General features: G+C 44.0%; 1 protein-coding gene across 5 annotated transcripts in view; it reads left to right on the forward strand.

The window, feature by feature from the left end:
• The window catches only part of CCDC78 (coiled-coil domain containing 78), a 434,980-nt gene that overhangs the window by 355,139 nt on the left and 52,726 nt on the right, over positions 1-27,115 (forward strand). For all 5 annotated transcript variants that reach the window (XM_078662986.1, XM_078662987.1, XM_078662990.1 and 2 more), the window contains one exon: positions 19,121-19,246. In XM_078662986.1, the coding sequence (XP_078519112.1) occupies positions 19,121-19,246 (126 nt within the window). The remainder of the gene's footprint in view (positions 1-19,120; positions 19,247-27,115) is intronic.

Here is a 27,115-nt window from a genome sequence, read left to right on the forward strand (position 1 = left end):
AGACTAAAATTGAGTAAAGTATGGAAATCACAATTGAGGGTTTCTTGGCCCTGGGTATAACTGAGAGAGACAGACTGGGTGCAACTCAAATGTTAAAGAGCATACAATCACGTTTTAATAACACTATTAAAGCCAGATTGTCAGGGAATCGCTGATGGTTCAGTAAAAAAGAATTCCAATGTCTCATGGCCAGATGTGAGAAAGCCCAACCTCCCATTCTTTGGTAGCAAACGCGAGGAACCTGGAGCTGAAGGGGGGCTGATCTGACAGCCATAACATGCGTGTAGTGAATAAATTTATTTTGCAGACTAAGTAGGCCTGAATTATAAATGTCTTGATAAGCCAAGCAAAGAGTTTTGAAAATAATACATTTTGGAATTAGGATCCAATGGAGACTGGCTACGTGAAGTGAATCAGGAGAAACTCAAGAAGGTCAGAGATGTGATGCTCAGCTATGCTTTGAATATGTAGAAGGTTGCTAGGAGTTTGGAAGCTAAATCCAGAGAAAAGGAGTTGCTGTAGTGCAGATAAAATCATAGCCTTAACTACTATCTGGCTAAATGAAACTGGTAAAAAAGGGAAATATTTTTCGAAGGAGACAGAGTTGTTAGAAGTGAGAGAGCACAAGTTTGGGAAAAAATGTATAAGTACGCCATATTTACAAGCACGTAGTTAGTTAACATGTACTTTGCACCAGAGTGTTTATATTTAGAAGTGAAATACACCGAGTGTCTTATATTCAGTGGTGAAATGCATAGAATGTTTAAGTAGAGTAACAATAATCATAACTGTGTGAGACTAATGTAGAAATGTTTGGGATGAATATGAAAACCTCACGTTCTCATTGAATGTAACTCTAAAACCCAGTATTTTGTGTAGGCCTCATGGCAATTCACAAGCAAATCTAAACGTGCTGCTAAAAGAATGTGAGACAAGGTTGACATGGTTCTTTCAAAATGTACTATTGAACTTAGGGTTAAAAGTATATGCTTTATAGATGTGTTATTTTAGAAACGTATGCTAGTTAAGAATGTTTGCTGTTTAAATCAAGTTAACGTTTTAAGAGTGCAGGAACCTGCTGCATGTAAATCAAGTAGGCCAGAGCAGATAATGTCATGTAGTTTAAATCGTCATGTGCTCGTTAGAGGAGAGGTCGTGAGGTGTCCAGTATGGAGCTCTGAGAGTGTTTTATGGCCTAAGATATGGTGAAGTCTGGAATTTGAGGCCCACTGCAGGACGAGCTGTATGCAGGTGCGAGGGTCCTAATCAGCTCGAATGAAAGGGACTTTGTTCAGTGGCGCCTTGCGCAGGCCTGTAGGAGTTTCCAGGAATTTCAGGGGGTATCAGCGCACGGAAGAAGAAGCCTGGGAACCAAGGTCAACTATAACGAGGGTCTTCAAGAGTACCATCATGGAGTTTGCCGCGGAAAGATGTACCACGTGAGGGGCGTCCCAAGGGGCGTTTCTATTGGAAATGTGATGTGGTATTAGGGAAAGTGACCCGGGAGGAGAGCAGAGCAGATGATTTTGGGAGCCTAAGGAAGCGGATGGGTAGGCAGATAGGCTGATCAGGAGAGACCCATTATCTGAGAAGAGACAAAGAGAAGTGCGTGATCTTCTTAGGAAATCACCACGGCTGACACCTAGAGGGTTAAGATCTTGCTAAGTAGGGATGTCATTTAGTGTAGTGTAGGGACAGACTAACCTTAATTTTCTTTTCTGTAATGACTTTGAGGTTGCAACTTGTATTCATTTTGGCAACGCTCATGTTGTTAGAGCTTGTACTTATTATTTTGTTCTTCAGACTCAGACTATTCAAGAAGTTCATGTTCATAGTGATACCGATATACCTTTTGAATCTCATTTTGAGAAGTTTGTATCTTCAGTTATCTTTGACTTTATATTAAATCTTTAAAACTTAATTTTGGTCAGTGGTCATTTAGAGTGGTGTAAGTTCTTAAATTGATTTTTATTGTGAGATTACCTTTTACTCAAGACAGGTACCAACGATTCAGTCGACAGGAAATGGGATTTGGTAAGATAATTAGTAACCAGTAATCCCGCGTTAGCAGTTGGTAGCAGAGTGAGGATGGTTATCTTCTTGAGGAAGGTAATCTAGAGAGGTTAGTTTACCCCAAGGCCCGAGACGTCGAGAGACGAGCAGCGGAAGAATCGTGTGCCGAAAGGTGCAGTCGGTGCGAGAAAAGCAGCAGTATCGGAGAGTGAGTATAAAAAGGGTCATGCGTGAACAGATTGCGGTGTTTTGTGTTGTATTTGTATTGTAATGTCTTGCGGAGTTGAATGCCTGTAGTGTGAAAGAGAGAAGGTTGTGAGCGCGCGCAACCTGGTAAACTGGTAACCTGGTAAACGGGTGAACTGGTGAAATCTTAAGTTCAGGCCAGAGCTTAAGTGGTTTTGGGTGTATCGAACATCCAGGGTAGTTGTCGACCATAGTACGGAGGTCACGAGGTACCATTGACCGCCGTGGATCCAAGATAGGGGGAGTGTAAGAGTGAGTGTATGAGTAACGGACGCTGGTCGAAAGTTACTGTGTGTGAGTAACCTATCGGAGAAGGCGATTGTCTGGAAGTAATCGGAAAGACATTTCGCCAAGTTAGGGTGACAATTACAGAAAGACTGTGGGCGTACAGTCAAAGAAAGGTGATCGCTTGGACGGAAGTAATCATTTTTCAGAGTATGAATGGGATGCGTGCATGACCGAGGAGACGAGCTGAGAAAGGAGGGGAACTGCTGCGAAGGGGGACGGGTGACGTCGGCTAGAGCCGCGCTGTGATTGAGCGGTTGGTGTGACGTTAGCTAGAGCCGCGCTCTGGTTGGGCGGCTAGAGTGACGTCGGAGGAAAGTCGCGTACGGATAGGCCAGTTAGTGAGAACGGCGCCGAGATTGGTGGAATATCATCAGGAAGTAAACAAACGCGGAGAAAAGAGAAATCATGAAGTGTTTTAAGTGTTTGAAAGGGATTTTTAAACGTAAACGAAGTGAACATTATTACGGGGAAGAGGCTCCCCCAGAGGGTACGCCAGCTCATTATATGGCAACGAATGTGGGGCTGCATACGATATTGTGGATTGGGGCTTGGAATAAGCTTACGGAAGGAAATGAGGAAATGCAGTTCCCGAAGTATGGAACGTTTAAGTTAGAGGTGTTACATCGGCTAAAAGCAACCATGTCCTCATTGAAACCCTCACCTAGACCAACACAGTTTGAGGCTCTTAATGCATGGATTAAGGCTGCACACGACCGAAATTTGAACAGGCGTCAACAAAGGCTGACGCGATCGGTAAGGGCAGTGCGAGATTCCAAATGGGATGAGGAGGAAAAGCGTTGGAGGGTACAGACTATTGAGGTGGAGAAAATGTATCCGATGAGGGAGGTGTCAGGAGGAGGAAACCTCATGGAAGAAGACGAGGAAAGCGAGTCGGAGGACAATCTGATAAACAGATTGTTAATGGATAGACCACCTCCGAGAGTGGGATTGATAGAAGACAGAGGGCTCGCAAGGGAAGATGGGAATGAGATAGAGGGGTATACACCACTCCCTATATCGGAATGGACACCTAGCAAAGGCGGAGAAACACCTCTAAACAACACTGTACAGAGTGTAGTGGGAAGGTTTGTGGTGCAGAAAACGCCAACCACAGAAAGGGTTGAGTCTGTGGGATTGCCAGACGCTCTTCAAGTGCCTGTTACCATAGGACCCATAGTTTCGATCTATAATTCTGAGAGAGATAGAGGGGAACAACAAAGGCAATTGGATAGGGAAAGGATTGAGATGGAAAGGAGGAATAATGTGACGAATGCATGGAAACAATTACCAGGTTCGGTAACGTGGAACACCCCATTAGACACAACTGTCGGTCCCAATTCAGAACAGGGAGGTCCGAGAGGACCAATGGATCTAAGGGGACCGCGGCCAAGATCTTTTTCAGAGTTAAGAGCTGATTTGAGGGAATGGGACGGGTCCATAGTATCTCCGAGTAACAGGACAAGAACGGAACCAGAGTGGGAAAGCAGGGGTAACGGGACTGTATCTCATTGTGGGGCCAGCGAGAGTAGTCAGAGCCGGGAAGGCCAAAGTCAAGAGAATAGAGGGGATGCATGTCCTACAAATCAGAGAGAACAGCCGGAACAAAATACTAGGATTGTAGAATGTGAGGAAATGTCCCGTCTCTGGGGGAACGGAGGAGATGAGGCGGTACGGGCTTTCCAGAATAGGTTTAGGTGCCTTCATCATACCCTTGGGGAAGACGTTCAACATTGGAGAAAGGAGAACAGCGATAGGTCCCGCCACGCCTCGAATACTCAGGAAGCACAGGGAAGTAGGGAAGAAAGAGGGAGTAATAGAACCTCTTATCCTCAATCCCGTGAAACTAGCCAGGATGGAGAGAGAGAGGCTGGGAGGCATGAAGGAGTGTTTCACCACCCACCCCGAGAAGACGGAAAGGCATGGGACTTGGAGAGATGGGAACAGGGGAGGACTCCCTATAATTCACCAATACCTAAACGTAGATCTCGGAGCTGGGATGGGAGAGATGCAGATGGAGGAGCTAAATTGAGTGTCTTGAAAGCTGAAATAAAGGCAAAAAGGCTTGATGTTACCAGTTTAAAATCAGATGTTGATGAGATAATAGATGGAACATTGCCTTTGGAAAGGATAGAATTGTATGAACAGGATGAGTTATTGTTCATGGCAAAGGATATTACTAGGAAAGCTAGAACGGTTCATGAAAAACTGACCGATTTGGCAGACAAGTATGCCGTGGATTTGTCTAGGACAAGGGCATTGCAGAGCAACCACAGATTACAGTACGCAGACCAAGATCTAGATGAGAAGAGAACTGCTGGATTAAAAACACACATAAGAGAGTTGGTAACAGGGATAAGAGTGTGGAGAGAACTGGATAAATGGGAGGAAAGGTGGTCGAAAAAGGGCACAGTTAGGCGAAGTACTAATGTGATGACCCCTGAGGGAAGGGTAATGCAGATGGAGGCATTCCCTTTGCGAGAAATATCAAATGGAAATTATGTACATGTGCCCTGGAGTAGAGGAGACTTAGCCGCATTTACCAACTCATTTCCGAAGTTGCGGGACAACCCAGTCGAGTGGTATAAGCAGGTAGAGAGGTTTGTTAAAATTTCGAAAGTACTGTGGATAGATTTGAACACGTTGTTTGACATCGTGGTCCCATCTGATTTGTGGACCCCGTGCAAGACTAGTGTCGAATGGCCAAATGCTGAACCATTGAGGGATGTTCGAACAAATGGACCATCTGAGATTGTCATGCGAAAGTATGAAAGGGTAATAGCATGGCTGAAAGATAAGGTACCACCACAGGATATAGATTGGGTAAAAATAGACCGAACAAGGCAGGAACCCAAGGAGACAGTTCACGAGTTTTATGAAAGATTATTGAAAACATTCAAGCAATACAGTGGACTAGATGTAATGGATCCCAAAGACATAGGGCAGTTCGTGTCAAAGTTTGTCTTGGGGTTGAGGCCTGATATTTGTTTGATGATACAGCAACATTTAATCTGTTGGCAGAACAAACCACTAGATGAGATTTTACGATATGCGAGGTACTGCAGTGACGAGATAGATTCTAAAGCCAAGAATCTAAAGGAGAAATTGATGGTGGTGCAAATGCAGTCCGCTGGGAAGGGTGGCCAGCAGAAGCAGGGGATGGGACGAAAACCAAATGGTCAAAACAAAGATAATGAAGAAGGGCAGAGACCTAGGATAGACTTTGCCACTTTAAAGAAAACGACAAAGTGTCATCTGTGTCATCAGGTGGGGCATTGGCGACGCGAGTGTCCCTTTAACCCTGAAAACGGAGAGCAAGAAGTAGAAGAGCAGGTCCAAGAAGACCCAGTGCAAAAAGTGACAGTCCCAAGCAGTAAGGTGGCCAAAGGGGGGACTTCGGCTCCACGGGCCCAATTCCCACAGCCACCGAAGATAGCAGCTGGAGGAAAGGTCTTTAAACAAATGCCTCTGTTTATTGAGGAAGAAAAATGTTATTACATTGATCCATTGACAGGACAACGGGTGAGCAGTGAAGAGGACTGTACCCTCGGGGCAGTTCTAGAAGTGGATCAGAGAGGGCCATTTGTTGAGGCAGAAGTGGCAGGGTGTCCCACTACGTTCTTAGTGGACACTGGGGCTACTCGTTCGACTCTGAGATCAGCGGTAGTTCCAGACTTGCCGATGTCAGGGGAAACAATTCAAGTGGTAGGAGTCGCAAATAAAAGAATGACTAGTCCCTTGACAGAACCAGTGCCTGTGAAAATTGGAAACCACATGAACGAACATCAGTTTGTGGTTTGTGACTCGAGTCCGGTATGTCTGTTAGGTAGGGATTTGTTATGCAAATTGAATTGCACCATATGCTGCACCCCACAAGGAGTGGAGGTACAGACTACCGACGATGATGCTACCTTTAAGGTGGCCAATTCAAAATTCTGTGTAGAACTATATCCTACTCTGACTGTAGAAGATCTTCCACAAGACTTAAGAGATGCAGTGGCATCAGAGGTGTGGGATTTCACAGGAGAAGATATAGGATTGATTAAAGGGGTAGAACCGGTAAAAATTCTGGTAAAACCAAATGTTGAGTTTCCAAGAACGCCTCAATACAAATTGTCCCAGGAAACGATTGCGGGAATAAAGCCTGTGATCGAGTCAATGATACAGCAGGGAATACTGAAGGAAATCGTGGGCAGTCCTTGTAACTCCCCGATTATGGGTTTGCAGAAACCTAGTGGGAAGTTTAGGATAGTTCAGGATTTACGAAAGATTAACAACATAGTCGTTTCATGTTGTCCCGTGGTACCGAATCCATCAGTGATATTGTTTCAAATACCATGTCAAGCAGAATGGTTCACAGTGATAGATCTTTGTCAGGCTTTCTTTTCAATCCCATTGGATGAAGAGAGCAGGTACCTTTTTGCGTTTAAAATGGAAGATCGCGTTTTAACATGGTGTCGAATTCCACAAGGATTCACAGACAGTCCATCCATCTTTAATCAATTGTTGAAGAAGAATCTTGAGAATCTAGTACTGCCACAGAACTCGGTTCTGGTACAGTACATAGATGACCTACTTGTTGCGTCAGAAACAGAGGAAGCTTGTAAAGTAGATTCAATTGCCTTACTGAATCATTTAGCTGAAAATGGACATAAGGTATCTCCGAGCAAGTTACAGTATTGTCTGACAGAAGTACAGTATCTAGGGCACAGGTTAGAAAAAGGGAAACGTAAGGTGTCCCCAGAGAGGATTGAGGCGATAATGAAAATGAATGCGCCTACAACACAGAGAGAGGTTAGAATGTTCCTAGGAATGGTGGGTTACTGCCGACAGTGGATAGTTAACTTTTCACTGAAAGCAAAACCCTTACAGAAACTGACGCACAAGGAGGTGAGTGATCCGGTACCATGGGATGAAGAATGTCTGGTGGCGTTTTTACAGCTGAGAGACGATTTATGTCGTGCTCCGGCTCTGGGAATGCCAGATTATGAAAAGTCGTTTTCACTCTATTGCTGTGAGAGAGAGGGATGTGCTTTGTCAGTCTTGGCACAGACCCACGGTAATGCCCGTAGACCAGTTGCATATTTTTCGGCTACATTAGATCCAGTAGCCGCAGCGTTGCCCGGATGTCTCAAATCCGTTGCCGCAACGGGTGTCAGCATTGAAAGGAGCGAGAGTATTGTGATGGGACATCCAGTAGTGGTGTATGTACCGCATTCAGTTGAATTGTTAATGACCAGGACGAAGACGCAGCATCTGACCAATAGCAGGCTCACGCGTTATGAGCAAGTTATACTTGCCGCAGAAAACGTGACTCTCAGGAGATGCTCTGTCTTGAATCCTGCTACTTTGATGCCATTACCTACTGTAATAGAAGGCGAAGGATGTGAAGACCACGATTGCCTTGATGTGACTGAACTATGCACGAAACCCAGACCAGATATAGTGGATGAGCCATTGTCTGACCCCGATGAAATTTACTTTGTTGATGGCTCATGTTTAAGAGACGATACTGGTCGGTTAAGAGCAGCTTATGCTGTTTGTACCATTACTGGAGTTGTGGAAGCCGCTTGCCTGGAAGGAGTACATTCCGCACAGGTAGCAGAGATTATTGCCCTAACTCGTGCCTGCATAGCAGGAAATGGAAAGAGAGTCACCATCTACACGGACAGCCAATATGGTTTCGGTGTGGTTCATGATTTCGGGCAGTTGTGGTCTCAGAGGGGTTACATGACCTCCTCTGGTTCGCCCATTCGAAATGGAGAATTTGTGCGATTGCTGATAGAAGCATTACAAGGTCCTGTTGACATTGCAGTGGTGAAGTGTGTAGCTCATACTAAGAATACGGATTTTGTGTCACAAGGTAATAGATATGCTGATGAAGTCGCACGCTATTGTGCGGAACAAAGTTATTCTTTCTCAAAGGTGGAAATAGAAGGTGCAGAAGAAAAGACTGAATTAAGTATGATGTTAGAAACTGTAGACACTTGGGAGGATTTAAGGATAATGCAGGAGAACGCACCTGAAACAGAGAAAAAGGCATGGGAAATAGCAGGCTGTGTGCGAAGTGAAATGGATTTTTGGGTTTCAGCAGATGGGAGAGCTGTGTTACCTGAAGAATTAGCTAATCCCATGGCGAGAGAAATACATGGTCCAGTACATCTAGGAAGGGATGCTATGATGAGAGTTTTTAGGCAGACTTGGTATTGCCCGAAATTCAGAATAGCAGCAGAATCAGTATGTAAACGATGTGTTACTTGCCAACAACTGAACGTAGGCAAACGAACACCAGTCACACTGAGTCACATTGGGAGGTCGGGGGGGCCTTTCAATAGAATGCAACTAGACTTCATCGAAATGCCAAGAGTCAATCGCCTTCGGTATGTGTTGGTGATTGTATGCGTATTTTCCAGATGGGTTGAAGCGTACCCTACACGTAGGTGCGATACACTCACAGTGGCTAAATTGTTGCTCAGGGAGTTGATACCGCGCTTCGGGGTGCCTGCCTCTTTGGAATCGGACAGAGGAAAACATTTTAACAGCGAAATAGTGAAGATGTTGTGCTCCACACTGAATATCGATCAAAAGCTGCATTGTAGTTATCGACCAGAAGCTTCAGGAATTGTGGAACAAGTGAATGGCACTTTGAAGAATAGATTGGCTAAAGTAGTGGCATCCACATCTTTGAGTTGGCCAGATGCTCTTCCATTGGTGCTCATGAGCATGCGCAGCACACCTGATAGGAGGACAGGTCTCTCTCCTCACGAGATCCTGATGGGGAGGGCCATGAGACTTCCTACAGTTCCAACTACTGCTCTATTGAATATTACAGATGATCTGATCTTGGATTATTGTAAAGGACTGTCTGACGCCATCCATTCTGTGTCCCTTCAGGTGCATGCGGCTGAAGTTCCAGCAGCGAGGAACCTGTGTCATGACCTGAACCCAGGGGACTGGGTCCTGGTTAAAAAACACGTCCGGAAGAACTGCCTAGATGTTCGCTGGCGTGGGCCCTTTCAGGTAATCCTGATCACGAACACCGCGGTGAAGTGCGGGGGGCTGCCAAATTGGATCCATGCATCCCATACTAGAAGAGTTCCAGCACCTCTAGAAGGAACAGCTCCCATCCCAGACGAAAGCCCGGAAGTGGAAGAAGAGTCGCAAGAAGGGATTGAGGCAGCTGAGGAGGTGTCGGAAGAAGTTGGGAACGCATCGGATTCAGAAGAAGAGCGAAGGCAGGACGGCAGTGAGACAGAAGACGCAACTGAAGGAGAGAGCAGAAGTGAATATGACTCAGACTCAGATCCGTATCGGAGCGACCAAGAACCAAATGGGAGGACAAGGAATAGGAGAATAAGGCTTGGAGCTGCCACTTGGCCAACAAGAAGAAGAAGGCTAAGTTTGAGGTCGGCCCAAGAAGAAACGCTTACTCCTATATCTGAAGACTCAGATCCAGAAGAAGATATCCAGGATCAAGCCGAGGAGGGTCTTAGAAGATCAAGTAGGGTGCGAGTGCCTAGCAGAAGATACTCTACTCCCGATTGGACCTACCTCGTTGCAGATGTCTGGGAGACACAGAACAGGGAGGATCAGGGAAGTGGAACTGATCAGAACTGACCCGATCATCACAGTGCAAATAAAGTTTCTACTGCCAGGAGCGGAGACCGAAAGGTTGATGACACTCAACATCGTTCATCCTGCTCTCCTGAGTGGAATAAGAAAATTGCTTTTAGAGACAGTTGAGTTTCCAGTTTGCTGTTCACGATATCCAATATTGGAGGGAACTCTTCTTCGTTTGGAAATGCTTGAACGAGTAGTAGAATTGCTAGGAGTGCTTATTGTTGTGGACTAAAACCATACTACGAATGTCTTCAAAGGGGTGCAGATCTGGAAAAGTGAAGAAAGTGATCTTGATTAGAACGGACCCCTTTGTAATTGTGGATATAGAACTGATAGTACCAGGATTAGAAATTGAAAAAACGCTAACTCTCAATTTCGTCCGTCCACTTGTCTTGAGCGAAATAAGGAGAATAATCCTAGAAAAGGTTGACTTTCCATGGTGTGGTACGAACTGTCCAGAACCTGAGGGAATGATACTTCGGATGGACGTTTATGAAGAAGTAGTGTCACTCCTTGAATCATACATAACTTCAGACGAAAATAAGACTTTTGAAAAGAAATTGTGAATTGTTGCAAGATAACCTAGCGCCGAGTGGAAGAAGAAAAGTGATAGGGGTTTCATTTTAGTGGATGGAGAAGGGCTAGGGTTGTCTATTTTCTACTGGACTTTGAACTGTTTTGCGGAAACAAATTGTCAAGCTTCCAAGTGTTTCAAGAAAGACATTGCAAGAGAGAAAGACTTTGTTTGAAAAGAAGAGGAAGTGAATGCTGGAAGAAAGTCGAAAACTACACTGTTTGAGAACATGGAGGCTGGCAACCCGAACCGCAGGGCAAAATGTATAGCTGTTACATTTTTAGGAGTAGTGGTTTCTCTTATAATTTTAGTGGTAACTGTTTCATTCCTAGCGGGACATGAAGGGGATGGAACCACAGTTAAGGAGGATAAGGGAGTGTCAACACCGAGAACTACCACAGTTAAGGAAAAGGGAAACATCAATGAGAAAGACAAAGCGTTGTTAGATGCAGAAGTAAAAAGGTTACACATGGATGAGTCACAGGGGAATTACAAGTCAAATGCTTATGCTAAATTGCTTTATGAATATGTTGATGCCATGGAGGTAAAGGACTGCTATGTATGTATGCAATTACCAATTTCGGTGGAGGAGGGTATCAAATACCATCATCTCCCGTTGACATATGGAATAACGTGCAGTTTATTGTTAAGTATGTTTTATGGACGAGACGGATTTGAGTATTACTTCTCGAATTTCGACTCGACATTGCCAGAGGTTCCGAATTTCAAGCATTTGAACAAATGGGACTACTACAAAAGCGAAGACAGGTTACACAAATGGTTTATTCCATGGAGAACGTTAGATACTTCACATGCTCGAATAAACAATCTGACTTGTCAAATATCAGAAGTTGAGAAAAAGTTTATAGCACAGGTAGATACTAGATACAGGAAGCAGAAGGTATTGAAGGCATCAGGACAAGGAGAAACAGATTGGACCAAGGAAGAAAGGGCACAACAACGAAAAGGAAGTATTGGTCCAATTGCTTTGGATAAGGAGAAACGGGGGAAACTGTGCATTCACAGGAGTTACTCCTACTATGAAAACGTTTATGTAGGACAAGTCAATTGCGAACATGCTTTTCAATTGGAGTACTACTCTAAGAACTTCATGAAAGGGATGCAAGCAATACCAAATGTATATTTTGTATGTGGAAGATATGCCTATGTGAAGTTACCAGATAATTGGTACGGATCATGCTATCTGGCTGTTGTCTTCCCTAAAATATATCATGTTGAGAATTTAGACACGCCTAAGAAAGAAATATCAACTAGATGGAAGCGAGGGCTGGGTGCAGCAGAAGTAGTTGGAGATGTAATAGGTGCTGCATTCCCTTTCTTAGGATTGATAATGAATGACATTAAGATCAGGAGGTTAGCTACAGTCGTAGATAGACTGTCTGCCAGTACTGCAAGATCCTTGATGCTGATCGAAGGGGAGATGCAATCGATTAGGGCAATGGTTCTTCAGAACCGACTTGCTTTAGATGTTCTGTTAGCAAAAGAGGGAGGAGTCTGTAGGGCCTTGAAGGTTCAGGAATGTTGTACTTACATTCCAGACAATTCAAAGCCTCTAGAGAGGTATATACAAAACATCACTGCCATACACTACGAAATTGAGGACCTGGCAAAGGTAAATGTGTGGGAAAAAGTAGGCAATGGAATGGGTAAAGTTGGAAGTTGGTTTGCCAACTTAGGAAAGGGTATCGTTTGGTACATATTGAAACCCATCATCATAGTAGTGATTTGTGTAATCACTTTGTGGGGATTGGTGCGTTTGTATCAATGGTATAGAGCAAATAGGTTACAGAGAGCTATGAAGAAACAGGAAGAAGAGTTGACAGCGATGCAGGACACCCAATACAAAAGTCTGAAAGCATTAGAGAGTATGAAAAGAAGTGGTACTGTCCTGACTTCACTTTAAAAGGTTCTACATTTTTAGTGTCATGGTGATGATGACCCCTGAAGGTCATCAAAGGGGGGACTGAGAGAGCACAAGTTTGGGAAAAAATGTATAAGTACGCCATATTTACAAGCACGTAGTTAGTTAACATGTACTTTGCACCAGAGTGTTTATATTTAGAAGTGAAATACACCGAGTGTCTTATATTCAGTGGTGAAATGCATAGAATGTTTAAGTAGAGTAACAATAATCATAACTGTGTGAGACTAATGTAGAAATGTTTGGGATGAATATGAAAACCTCACGTTCTCATTGAATGTAACTCTAAAACCCAGTATTTTGTGTAGGCCTCATGGCAATTCACAAGCAAATCTAAACGTGCTGCTAAAAGAATGTGAGACAAGGTTGACATGGTTCTTTCAAAATGTACTATTGAACTTAGGGTTAAAAGTATATGCTTTATAGATGTGTTATTTTAGAAACGTATGCTAGTTAAGAATGTTTGCTGTTTAAATCAAGTTAACGTTTTAAGAGTGCAGGAACCTGCTGCATGTAAATCAAGTAGGCCAGAGCAGATAATGTCATGTAGTTTAAATCGTCATGTGCTCGTTAGAGGAGAGGTCGTGAGGTGTCCAGTATGGAGCTCTGAGAGTGTTTTATGGCCTAAGATATGGTGAAGTCTGGAATTTGAGGCCCACTGCAGGACGAGCTGTATGCAGGTGCGAGGGTCCTAATCAGCTCGAATGAAAGGGACTTTGTTCAGTGGCGCCTTGCGCAGGCCTGTAGGAGTTTCCAGGAATTTCAGGGGGTATCAGCGCACGGAAGAAGAAGCCTGGGAACCAAGGTCAACTATAACGAGGGTCTTCAAGAGTACCATCATGGAGTTTGCCGCGGAAAGATGTACCACGTGAGGGGCGTCCCAAGGGGCGTTTCTATTGGAAATGTGATGTGGTATTAGGGAAAGTGACCCGGGAGGAGAGCAGAGCAGATGATTTTGGGAGCCTAAGGAAGCGGATGGGTAGGCAGATAGGCTGATCAGGAGAGACCCATTATCTGAGAAGAGACAAAGAGAAGTGCGTGATCTTCTTAGGAAATCACCACGGCTGACACCTAGAGGGTTAAGATCTTGCTAAGTAGGGATGTCATTTAGTGTAGTGTAGGGACAGACTAACCTTAATTTTCTTTTCTGTAATGACTTTGAGGTTGCAACTTGTATTCATTTTGGCAACGCTCATGTTGTTAGAGCTTGTACTTATTATTTTGTTCTTCAGACTCAGACTATTCAAGAAGTTCATGTTCATAGTGATACCGATATACCTTTTGAATCTCATTTTGAGAAGTTTGTATCTTCAGTTATCTTTGACTTTATATTAAATCTTTAAAACTTAATTTTGGTCAGTGGTCATTTAGAGTGGTGTAAGTTCTTAAATTGATTTTTATTGTGAGATTACCTTTTACTCAAGACAGGTACCAACGATTCAGTCGACAGGAAATGGGATTTGGTAAGATAATTAGTAACCAGTAATCCCGCGTTAGCAGTAGCAAGCTGAGGAAATTGGAGTAGTTCTGCAAAACTCGAAAAATGAGAAAGTTCCTGGAGCTAAATGATGTCGTTTTTTCAAGGAAAAATAATATTCTAGAATTTTTAGGGTACCTTCAAATCCAGCTATTTGTGAGGGTAGATATCATGGTCTATTTCAAACATGCCACTTAAAACTCACCTGCAGTTTCCCTCCTACTCTTTATTTTTTTGACATTTATACAGGTATTGATTGGGTCGGTGGTCCCTAATAGAATGATCTAAGCAAACAATATTTCAAGCCAAATGGCAATTAAAAAAAAATACAATAACATATGAACGATAAAGAGTTTGCCGGTGACACATGTGCTCGGTGTGATACACGTGTTATAAAAGTGATCAATGTGCATATCACATAACAGAGTACAACACTGCCCGTTAACATTCAATATACAAAGTTATGGGTCTGCGTGCAAGTTGACAACATTTCAAACCTATAGCAAATGTAGAAGCATCATCAGGACTCAATCAATTATAGAGCCTGAGATTGAGAGAGCTGAAAAGTGAAAGAAAAACGAGATCAGAATCAGGTGAAACAGGGAAAGAGAGACACAGAAGTGAAAGGGGGGTAAAAACTGTGTACTACTCACTTCTTGGGTGTAAAAAAACACTAAAAGATAGAAAAACGACTAGAAATGTTTGTGAGAACTAGTTGGACAACTGAAAAGATGGCGGTGAAGGAAAAAACATTGTGGCTCACAAAAATAGGAAGGAGATGGCATGAGCGCCAATGGAGTAAGAACAGCCGAGGCGTGATGGATATAACGATTGAAGGAACCAGTTGATTGAGTCCTGCAGATGATGTGATTTTATAACTGCTTGTTGGCAGAATTACAACTTCTGCTAAGGCAATGGTTGAAAAGTTCCCATATGTAGGCTTAACTGCCAGAGTTTTCTCTCTCAAAGTGTCTACATCCGCTACAGCAGGAGACACAATATTTACCTGAGAAAAACAAAAAAGTGATGGATGGACTGCTTGAATTAATCTTTGCCATTGGTAATAGCTCTGCCCTACATTCCAGTCCGATGTTTATTTGCTCACTCTGCCTCTGCAGACAGGAGCCAACTATATGCAGAAAAAGGACAGTCCAGCACAAACTGCAGGCTCCATCTCCCCTTTAGGGGAACACATGTAACCCCAATTTATTTCAGTCTGCTCGGGCCTCATCAGTGAGGTGTTGCTTGTGTCCTGTGTGCCTGTTGCTATATTTAATATTGTACACTGACTTCACTTGCAGTCCACCTTTTGTGTAGTCCTGGTCTTTTCTTACAGAAACATGAAGACTCCTTAAAGTGACCCACTTGCTCCCAACATGCAGAATGTGAGATTATGGCAATGATTGCAAAGTATCACCCACAGGTATAGAAGGGACCAGTACAGTGAATGTATAGTGAGTACAGCAAATGTAATTAAGGATATCAGTGTCAGGACTCTGTGAAATGGAGGCTGATGCCAACCATGTGCTTCCTTGTGAGTCTAACTACAAGTATTCAATAGAACAAGGACTGGGTATGAGACCTCTGGGTGCGAACTGGCATGAGGGCAAAGAAACCCACATAAAGAACAGTTGCCTGATGAGTCGTTCTCTGTAGCACTGTGTTAAATGCTGCAACTTGACCTGGAAGTACTCAGAAGCCATCTCGAATTGGGAAGTCATTGGACTTTCTGATGGAACAGTGACCCTGATAGAATGGGAAGATGTTAACATTGCTGGCACCTCTAAAGTTGAGCTATGTAATTCCACAGTCCAGATGTCCACTTCTTATGCTTATAGAGTCTGGTATGTCCCAAAGACCGCAACCCTTAACATTAGCTCCTAAGAATTTCCGGTGACCCTTTGTTGGCCTATTTTTACCTACCAACAGACCTGGCATTGTGAGAATGTAAGTGCAATGCAATGGGTAACTGCTTGCAACTATGAGAGATCAGGGGTGTGTTACACTTTCACCATCATGCTGCCTCTCCTTCTCAACCATAAGTGATAAAAAGCAATATCTCTGGGCTGTGTTCGAATCCAGCCAGCCCCCTCACCTGTAGAATAAGATGAGAATAGACTTCTGTCTCCTACAGAACAAGATAAAGCACACTCTGAGACTCCTCTCTCCATGTCTAACAAAGTTAAAGAAGGCTGGCAATCTAGAACGAGATCTAATCAGGTGCTGCTCTGCTGTAAATCACGACCAAACAGGCTCACTTCCACTGTGAAACAGGATTAAATCATGGTTCCTTCTCTTACCAAAGCAGGCTTTCTTAACCATAAATCCCCACTAAAGCAAACTCACATCACCCTCACAAACATACAATAGCCTCCTCTTCTCTATTCCCAAGGGATGAAGCTCTTGCTGCTGCAATGAACATTAAGTCTCTAATGTAGAACATATCTGGACCTCAAAGCATCCCAAGCATCTAAAGAGCATCATCATACTAGACTCCTATTGCCATTCATAATACTGCCAAATACAGCTCCTATCCACCAGCAGAACACCATCAAAGTGATTCCACATTTATATTGAACACCACCAAAACCATCTCCTAAGGACTACAACTAGAACAGAAACAGCCCCTGCATAGAAGCCCTCCAATGAAGGATCTCCTCCCCCACAGAGAACCAATAAAGTGGATTGCCTTATACAAAATACCCAAGGTGAAATACTAATAGAGTTCCTTTCGCTATAGGACACCAGCAAAATAGACTCTCTTACCCTTCCATATAAAATGCCACAAAGAATTCCTCTCGCACTATCTAGCAACAAAGATCCTCAGTTCACAGTGACTGGACCTCCTTCTTACCGTCTTACCCGCATTTATGTTTAGGCACGTTCTTGGTTTTCACACACCCACATCATGAAGAATATACATTGAATGGTGGTGGCAGACTAGATTGATCAAATTGACAAATAAAAGCAACTAAGTGTCAACACACTTGGGATGCTGAAATATATAAGTATTCAGACTTTTCAATTACCATAAATTTATGTTACACAGGAGAGATGCAGGAGGGATTCCATTGGCTACTCCTTGTTCCTCAGCTCAGTGCCACAACTAAAGACTTAAAGAGAAACTTAAATTAGAAATAAAGGTTAAAGGGACTTGGGCTTGAGACACCCCATTGTAAATAGGTATTTTTATATAAAGCCAAACATTTATTGGGTTGCAGCTAAACTGAATGTGACAGGTGGGGCTCGGTTCCCTTATTTGTGCTGAGCAGTAAGAATAACAGTATCAACACCCCATATTCATAAACTTAATTATTGTATCATGAGTTACAGTATTTCTTCTAGGACTAATACATAACCATGGTTGCACTTGGATACAGTCTTTATTTTTTGTTCTTTTAATGGCATTCTCATGTTGATTATGTTACATGATTAAGCCAATACATGTTCCGTCCCTTTTGGCGATTCTGCTGAGGGCTTTCCCAAGGCTTGTAGTCTCCCTTTTATGGAGTAAGAATCTTTCAGTCTCGAAGTGGCGCCGGGGGTCCAGCAATGACGACGAGGGATACAAGCGGTAGAGGGGGGAAAAGGTTGGAAACGAGATGGGAACATGTATGTGCCTCTGAGTGTACTCTGTGTGCAATGTTTATTGGCTGGTAAAATCAACAAAAATATTTTTTTTTAGAAAATAATCTTTCAGTCTGCATGCAAAAAAGTTTTCAATCTGTGGTCTGCCTATCAGTTGTATGTAAAGGGCCTCTGTGGAAGGCGTCCTAGTATTGTGCATGGTGATCAAGTCAAGCATTATTGTATCAGCAGTTATGCCATAACTATTAAAAACCTTCTCTTCTAAAATACATAATGTGTTTAGACATTCTTAAAATATATTGAAATATAATACAACAAATGATGAAACAAATAGTCCTACTCTCTGATTATCCACACTAAACTTTCAGGCAGAGCAGACTATCCACTCATCTCTGGCCAACTCATTTATCATACTTGTGCAGCAGAAATAACATTTGACCAAAGGATAATAAAGTGGTGGTGCACAGTACACCTCCTACTGAATGTGATCTAATACATAGGGTCCTATGGAATAATAGGGTACATGACCCATGTGAAAAAATCAGCAACTGGACATCTAAAATATAGACCCAGACTTTTATTTTGATCGTCTAAGACACTCAAGCTCTACTTCACTAGTAAATCTTGACTGCTGGCCGGATGCATGATGATCATAGATATGCTCTTTTCATGTTATATTTTGCTGTGCCTTCATGTCTAGTGATGTCAAAAACAAGCGCTTAACCATTGAGGTGCTAATGTGTATAGAAAGGTTGAGGGAGTGCAGTTTGGGTGTGGAGGGAGTACTTTAGTCTTTTCATACCATCCTCCGTTAAAAACATGGTTCTTTTTAATGGTTTATGGGAAAGAACCAGGCTTTTTCTGTCTTCGTGAATGCCAGTTGGTATTCTATGTATTGTGTCTTTGTCCAGAGGGAAGTTCCAGAAATGTATTAACTTTATGGAGGAGGTTGCACCAAATAGTTTTTTGTTGTAATTGGGAATGGTCATCGAAGGTTCACTTTAGAGTGGAGAGATCAATTTTTTAAGAATCTTTGGAGTAGCATTTAAAGCAAAGTTTGCCTCTTGGAATTAATGGCCCTAGGGGCAACAAGGGTGTTTTGAAGGCTGAGGTTCTCACTGTCATTAGCCAGAGGACAGTTTGGGGGCAGGTGAGATCTGTTCCTACAGACAAAGATGTAGGAGTTGTCTTGCAGCTACATTTTCGGATTCTTTGTTGTATTTTGAGTAGTAAGAGCAGGGGCCCTAGATACCACCAATTTGTGTAGTCTAGGCAAGACACGACAAGGGCGATGGTGGCCTGGAGCTTCTGACAAAAAACATAGATGGATATTCTTGTGTGGGACTCATTTCTGTCTCGCATTGTGTACCCACAGACCCTGCTGACCTCACAGAGCCAGTTGAAAGAGCTTGAGTTGGAGAATTCACGTCTACAGCTGCAGCTGAAGGAGCTGAATGAGGAGTACCGATCCCGCCTTACCCGCTATATCCGTGACCTAGCGGTGAGTCTGTTTCTTCCTTCACAAACCCTTTAGTGCACCCCTTGTCTTCCTTAGCCTTTTTACTAGCTGTATAGCTGTCATATTGTTTTTTTCTGATGGATACATCTACCTGTGGATTTTTCCCCTTCTGAATATCCTAATGCTCCAACATTCCACGGAAACCTTTCTTTACTGTTCTCCCACATCTACCAGGACATCATAATGGCACGGCTCCGCAAGTCATCGGAGCCATAAGAAGCCCTCATCAGCGAGCTGACGTCAGTTCCCTTTATTCCACTCCTTCGATGTGTAATTTCGGTTTTCTAGGCTCTCCATAGTACTAGAAGCTCTTGTGCCATTTTTTTCAGAAAATAGCAATGTTGTTGCAGTGAAAGAATATTACCTCTGAGAGTCTGGATTTAAGCCTTGCAAGGAATGTGAGGGTCAAATGTCGACCACAAATCCTCACGACTGCTGTCTTTGGTGCTTAAGTTCAATCCATGAAGTAGACGCCTGTTCATCTTTCCAGAAGATGAGCCACAAGGCGCTGAAAGAGAGGGAGGCAAAGCAGTTTATGGCCAACGTGAGAAAGGAGAAGTGAGGGCGCCGTAGGTCTCATCCTCGGTCGGAGTCACCATCTCCCCACTTTTCGAAATGGTCCAAGAGGAAGCAGAAGAACAAGCGTGTCATGGTTCCCGGGGCTGTTCTTCGAGGGACAATTCACCGAAGTGCATGACCCCGGGTTTGAGGGCTCATGAAGGCCAAGGTGGGGTGTCTCCGACTCTGTCTCCGGAAGTCGCTCCAGCATCACCCTCAAGTCCAAGGGTCTTGACTTCATCAGGACGCCCTGATTCAGAGTTTATTCTGTATCCAGTTTTGCCACATTCGCAGCCTATGTCTCCTAAAAAGAAGTGGGAGTACCTGGCATTTCCGAATCTGGGGTCTGATCCGCCAAGTTTTTTAAATGCTAAGTGTAGCATTTTCAGTAGGGTGATGGCTCCATCTGGTACACCTGCGTGCCCCATGTGTCCACTCTCTTAATCATCAGGCGCCGAGAAGGGCTACACCATCACCAGTGGAAGTGGTTTGTCAAGAGTCTCCGGCACTGGTTGAACCTCCAGTGTCGACCGGATCCGTGTCGGTGTCACACTGCTCCACTCCGGTGGCACTGACATCTGCTGATCAGGTGGCTGAGTTCCCAGCGCCGTTGCAGATGCCAGTATTGCCTTCAACAATAGTCAAACGTAGGTCTTGGAGAGAGGCCCAAAGGCTTAATGAGGAGGAGCAGTATTTTTAAGAGCAGAATTTGGAAATTAAGTGGGTGAAATAGTAACTTTAGATACAGAGTTTGAAGGCCTGGAGGTATCAAGTGGTTTGAATTCCTCCCCAGAATGGGAGTGGCTGTCTTCAAAAACTATTCCACCATCTGAAGTCATAACATATTACTCTGTGATTAAAAAGGCTGCAGAGATGCGGGAGTTCACTTTTCCTTCTACTGAACTGAAATATAATTTGCTTACAGAGGTTTTGCATTCTTCATGATCCTGTAATGATCCCTGGCTGCCTTTCAATGAAGCTCTCCCTTAGCCAATTCTTGAGATCTCGAAGAAACCGATAACATTGGCAGCAGTGTCTAGGACTGTTGCAAGAAAGTAAAAGCCTGCTCCTGGTGATCCACCATTCTCGTCTTCTCATCCTACGCCTCAGAGTTTGGTGGTACAAGCTTGCTGTCCCTCGAAGCTAATGGCAGGATAATTTCCGACAACTCCTGTAGATAGGGAGTGCAAGAGAATGGAGCAGTCTCAAAGAAAGTGTTTTTTTCTGGTAGCATGGCTTTGAAGTCGACTAATGCAACCTGTCTGTTGGGGCAATACATCCATGCATTGATGGAATCAGACATGACAGTGGTCCCTAAGTTGCTTGATGATGTTATGGAACATATTTCAGAGTTGCTGAACGAAACTCAAGAGGCTGTCCGTCAAGTTATTCATTCTGTTTTGGATACCCCTGATTCAGTTGCCAGGCGATTGGATCTTAAGCTACTACAAGGAGACCAGCTTGGTTAAGGGGGTCTGGCTTATGGCCAGATGTGCAACCAACTTTAATGGACTTGTCATTCGCTGATTCAAGGCTGGTTGGCGCCGAGGCGAATTCTGCCTTGAAGAGATTCAAGGACAGCAAAGCTACAGCGAGATCTTTGGGCCGCCAGTCTCAGCCTAAGGATTATAGACAATTTTGTAAATTCCAGAGGTTTGGCCGGAACTTTTCTTTTTTAGGCAAAAGCCAATATCAGCCACACCAGCAGATGTCCAATCCCCTCTAAGACGTTCTATGGGGTGGGTCAGAGGCAGGCAACATGGAGCTGCCCATCAGCCTTCTTCTTCTTCCTCCTCGCACAGAAAAGCAGCCATTCTGCCAGCTCGGCGCATGCTTGTCCAGTGGGAGGATTATTTTCTTCCTCAATTGAGATCTGTAACAACAGATCTTTGGGTTTTAGACATCGTGGAAAATGGGTACTCCCTAACCTTCCAACGGTTCCCCCCACCTTTTCCTCCCAAAAGGTGGAAACAGGAGGTCAACATTCTGCTTCAGAAGGGTGCAGTAGAGTTGGTACCAGAGGATGAACGAAGTCAGGGATGCTGTTCCCGGTATTTCCTGATTCCCAAAAATGACGGTCGCTTGCGGCCGATCCTCAACCTCAAGATATTGAACTGGTTCCTCTAGCAGGAAAGTTCAAGATGCTAACCCTTGCACAAGTGCTTCTTGTGCTGGAGAAGGCAGACTGGATGGTTTCGATTGATTTGCAGGATGCATATTTTCACATACCGATTCTGACGTCACACAGGAAGTATCTCAGTTTTATGGTGGGGTCTCAGCATTATCAGTTTGCAGTCCTTCGATTTGATTTTTCTTTCGCACCTTGAGTCTCCACGAAGGTGATGACAGTGGTCGCGGCACATCTCAGAAGGTGGGGAAGGCCAGTATTCCCATACCTGGACGATTGGCTGATCAAGGCTAAAACTCCAGAGATGCGGTTCCATGATTTGCAGTTGACAACACGGTTGTTGTTCAACCTGGGTTTTACTATCAACATTCCCAAATCTCACTTAGAGCCCTCTCAGCACACACTGTTCATATGGGCAGTACTTTACACTTTGGTGAATTGAGCCTATCCACCTCCTCAGAGGATTCTGGACTTTCAGGCTATGATTCCAATGTTTCACAATGGAGCTATGGTTCCAGTCATGATGGTCTTATGCCTGCTAAGTCTGTTGGCCTCCACCTTTCTGCTGGTATCCCATGCACACTGGCACACGAGGGCCCTCCTGTGGTGACTCCGCAGACACAACGGGTATCTCAAAGAGTCGGCCAAGATCTCCAGGATAATTGCAGTGGATCTACAATGGTGGGGGTGTGACCAGCAATTTGTCTTAAAGGAAGGCGTTCCACCCTCCACCTCTGGTGGCTGCAGTGAAAACGGATGCCTCCACTCTAGGATGGGGAGCTCATCCGAGGGACCTGGAGAGCAAAGGTCTTTGGTCTCCAGAGGAAAGATTGTTCCATATCAATCTTCTGGAATTGCGGGCGATAAGTATGGCTCTCAAGGCCTTCCTCCCTTCCTTTGGCAGTCAGTCAATTGTTTTTTTAAAATAAACTTTATTTAAGTTATTGCATGCTTGCAGACATTGACATCATCCGAACATATAAAATTCAACAAACCATGCAGTATAATGCAGTGCATATCTCATTGATATCATATCAGCCGTTGAGCAAAACTAAAGCTGCCTGACATCACCCCCAACTCACCACTCAGTGACCTTCCCGCACATCAAGATTAGTCAGCAGTCACATTAGGACCATTAAGGCATCCCAGGGTGATCTAAGAGATAAATTGACATAGGGTCCCATATATGCTTTGGTTTGGATGAGTCTGGTAGTTCCTTCGCATATATATATATCCAATTGTTCTCTGTAGTATATTACATCCCTTAGCCATACCGTAGGAGCCATTTTCTTATCCTAGTCTTTTGCTACAAGTCTCTTAGCTAGCAGCATGGTGATGGCCTCCAGTTTGCGGTTACATGGCTTTAGCAGTTTGACCACTGCAAACAGGCATATTTGAGGGGTGCAACTCACCCGTTCCATTACCATTATCGACACTATTTGTGTGACCTGGGTCCAAAACCTAAAAACTGATCTGCAGCCCTAGACTAGATGCAGAAAGTCGGCATCTGCCCTCCCACAGAGTTCAAAACTTGAGTCCTCTCGGAACCCCCACCTATGAAGCAAAACAGATGTATAATATGTTTGTTGGTTGGAAGTGGATGATCCTAAGGTTCCCATTAGCTGTTAAGCACCCAGTGAGAGCATAGCATGTCTCACAACCCTCCTGAGTTAGTGGCACCTCCAGCACCCATTTCACCTGTCTAGAGCCACTGTTCCGCCCCCTGGGTTCTCTCTAAGGGATGTATTATATAATCTGGTTATTAACCCTTTTTGTGACTCACTCATCACCAGCATCTGTAATGCTTTCGGCATCTGCAGCTTATTTGGAAATTCTGGGTATAGGGACCTGACCGCCGCTAGAAACCTAGCATATAGAAATCCTAACATCGCCTTATAAGGATCTTCTTTAGCAGTAAGTGTCTCCAGTTTCAAGAAGTGCCCACCCATATATAGGTCACCTAGCGTGTTCCCCCCTGCCCTACGCATCATCAACATTGCCCTAGCCTTATGAGTAACAGACATATTTGCATGCACAGCGAGGGCTTAGCTGGAGCATAAATATAGGCCCTACCCGCTCTATAACCCAACCTATTCCATGCCTTTGAAGTGCTGGTAACAGTATTTATCTCAAGTCGAGTGATGTCAGGCTTTGCCTGTAACACCATGGCTGCGTGCGGGGTAGGGTAAGCATCATCTGCCTCCACCGCCAGGTGCGGCAGGTACCGCTGTGGGAAATGTCAATAATGTGCGAATTGAGCTTGCGCGAATAGAAAATATAGGTACATGTCCGGGGCGCCAAACCCTCCCTGCTCATACGGCTGTGTCTATACATCCCAACTGCATCTTGGTCGCTTGCCCGCCCAAGCCAAGGTCTGCATGCATGTTTTGAGGGCTTTAAAAATCGCCTTGTTCAAAACTATGGGTATATTTACGAACATATATACGAATTTGGACAGGACCGCAATTTTCATTACCGCTATGCGGTCCGCCAGAGATAATGGAAACCATATCCATTGGGCCACTTGGTCTGTCAGTTTTGCAATTGCACACCCATAACTCATACAGACTATAACCTCTGGATCTGTATGGACCCAGATGCCCAGGTACTTGACCAGGCCCATAGTCCATGTGAGTGGAAACTCCAAGTCGTAGGGGGTGGTGCCTTGTGTGAGGGGGAACACTATAGATTTATCCCAGTTCATGCTTAGGCCAGAAACCCTCACAAACCTCACATACTCCCATATCAGCGGTGCCAAATACACTTCAGGGTCCCTCACATATAGCAGCATGTCGTCTGCATAAAGGGATATAGCGAGTGGGCGCTGTCGAATTCATAACGAATTCATGCTGCAGCCTGCGAGTACCTCTGCCTTATTATACAAACCAAAGACTCCAGTGAAAGAGAGAATAACATCAGGGATAATGGGAAAACTTGCCTAGTGCCCCTGCAGATTCCAATCGGACCAGAGACGCACTAATTGATTTATATCTTTGTGACAGGGTTGCTGTACAGCAGGCGTATCCACCTCAGGAATGCTAATGGCATCCTCTTGCAGTGTAATATCATAAACATACTTCTAATTTATGGAGTTGAATACTTTGGCAGCATCTAGTAAAACTGATGCAGCCTTCCTCCCTGGATTTAATTGGTGCAGATTTGCAAATAGGGTCCTTAGATTATGCGCTGTAGAGCGCTCAGCCATGAACCCTGATTGGTCCAGCAGAACCAGATAAGGCACAAGGGGCTGTAGTCTGGTTGCAATCATCTTTGCCAAGATTTTAGTGTCTCAGTCAGTCAGTCAAAATTCTTTATTTCGATTAATAAAAATCATAAAAAGCAGCAACAATACATACATACAAAATGCGGGAGATAAAAAGAAATTATGTACAAGATAAATAATTATGCAAGGATTTGCGAACATTCATATATATACATTATTTACAATTCATAAAAAATAGGTAGTGATAACGATGTTCACTCCAAGTAAAAAAAAGCCACTCTAAAGCTTCAATTAAAATCAAAAATCAAAAAATGCATCAAATGTATTAACATAATTTATAGCAAGGTACCCCCTTCTCCTCCTACTATACTTGGAGCATACAGGTGTTACAGTTTTTTCTGTTAATTCTAGCAGCTGCCACCAAGAAGCTTGCTACACTAAAAATAGTGTGCACACTACTCAATAATTGCAGATGTAGGAGTGCTGGTCTTACTTGCAAAAAGGCTGCCTCTCGTAAAATGGGGTATAATTTTTTTTTACGTTCCTTGGAGAACTTTTCACAGAACATAACTAGGTGGAGGGTATCTTGTATTGAGAAATTGTCACAGGAGCATGGTGGTGATTCTTCCGGTTTACCCCATTTCGGAAAGAATCCTAAGTTAAGATGTATTAAATTAAACCTGAATCTTGTCAACAAGAAGCGATGAAAAGGCTTTGTGACGATCTTCAGGTAGGGCTCAATTAAAGGAGAAGTCTGTAAAAGATAGATACTTCTAACGCCCAATTTTCTAAGCTCCTCCTCTTCCCTGTCTGCCTCCAACATCTTCATAAAGTTATGTTTGATCCAGTCCACATCCTCGTTCCTAATACCCTCTGGGGCTGTATATAGTTCAGGGCGACCCAGTCTGGCACACGCCGCTCTAACGTATGCCAGCCAGGGTATACCATTTGCCTTATCGAGGGCTATGCAATCTTTAAGGATAAGGTGGTTGAGGGTGATATCCTCATTAAGCCTACTTTTAGATGGTCCGTAATGTAGCCTAAACCCAATTCAGAGTGGATGGACAGAGTCGGGGCTGACTGAGGTACCACCAACAAGGATCTAAGAAATCTGTTCTCCGCGAGTTGTATTTTACCCACCGCGGCGTATCCCCATATTGAGGCCCCATAAGATGCAATTGCACAACATTTAGCCTTGTATATTTTAAGAATGGCCTCCATAGGCCTTGCTCCCAGTCGTTTAGCAAAGCTGAGAAGGGCGGATGTAGATCTTGTAACAGCATTGCTCTTCTGTTTCTGCTGGGCACCCCAATTGCCCTTCTCGTCAAACAACACTCCAAGGTAGGTGAAAACCGGTACCCTGGAGAGTTGATTGCCCAGACATCTGAACGTGTTTACCTTGCTAATCTTCCTTCGGCCTCCAGCAATCATAACATGAGATTTGGTGCTTTTAGGTCTAATGACTCCATAAAGGCGCCAAAGTTATCCAGCAGCCTCTGTAGGCCTAGGCCTGTGCGAGCAATGAGTACAGCATCGTCCGCGTACAGGAGGACCGGGATACCCTTTCCCCCTGCACGCGGAATATCTGCACTAGCCCCAGTTAGTGATTTTTCCAGGCCATTAATATAAATTGTAAAAAGAAGGGGGGGCCAGAATACAACCTTGTCTGACCCCCCGCCTGGATTTAAATTGTCCCGTGCACCTGCCACCCTGCGTGACCCTAACAGCCGCCGCTAGGTTCTGATGGAGGTCGCTGAGGAAATGGACCAAGGAGGCATCTACACCCATTTCCAGCAGAATATGCCATAGTTTGGAGCGGTTCACGAGGTCAAACGCTGACGATAGGTCCATGAACCCAAGGTATAAAAATCCATCTTTAGCTACAGTATATTTATTAATCAAAAGATGTAGATTTAGACATTGGTCCATGGTGCTTCTATGT

This window comes from Lissotriton helveticus, chromosome 10 (assembly GCF_964261635.1).
Source record: "Lissotriton helveticus chromosome 10, aLisHel1.1, whole genome shotgun sequence".
Taxonomy (NCBI): Eukaryota; Metazoa; Chordata; class Amphibia; order Caudata; family Salamandridae; genus Lissotriton; species Lissotriton helveticus.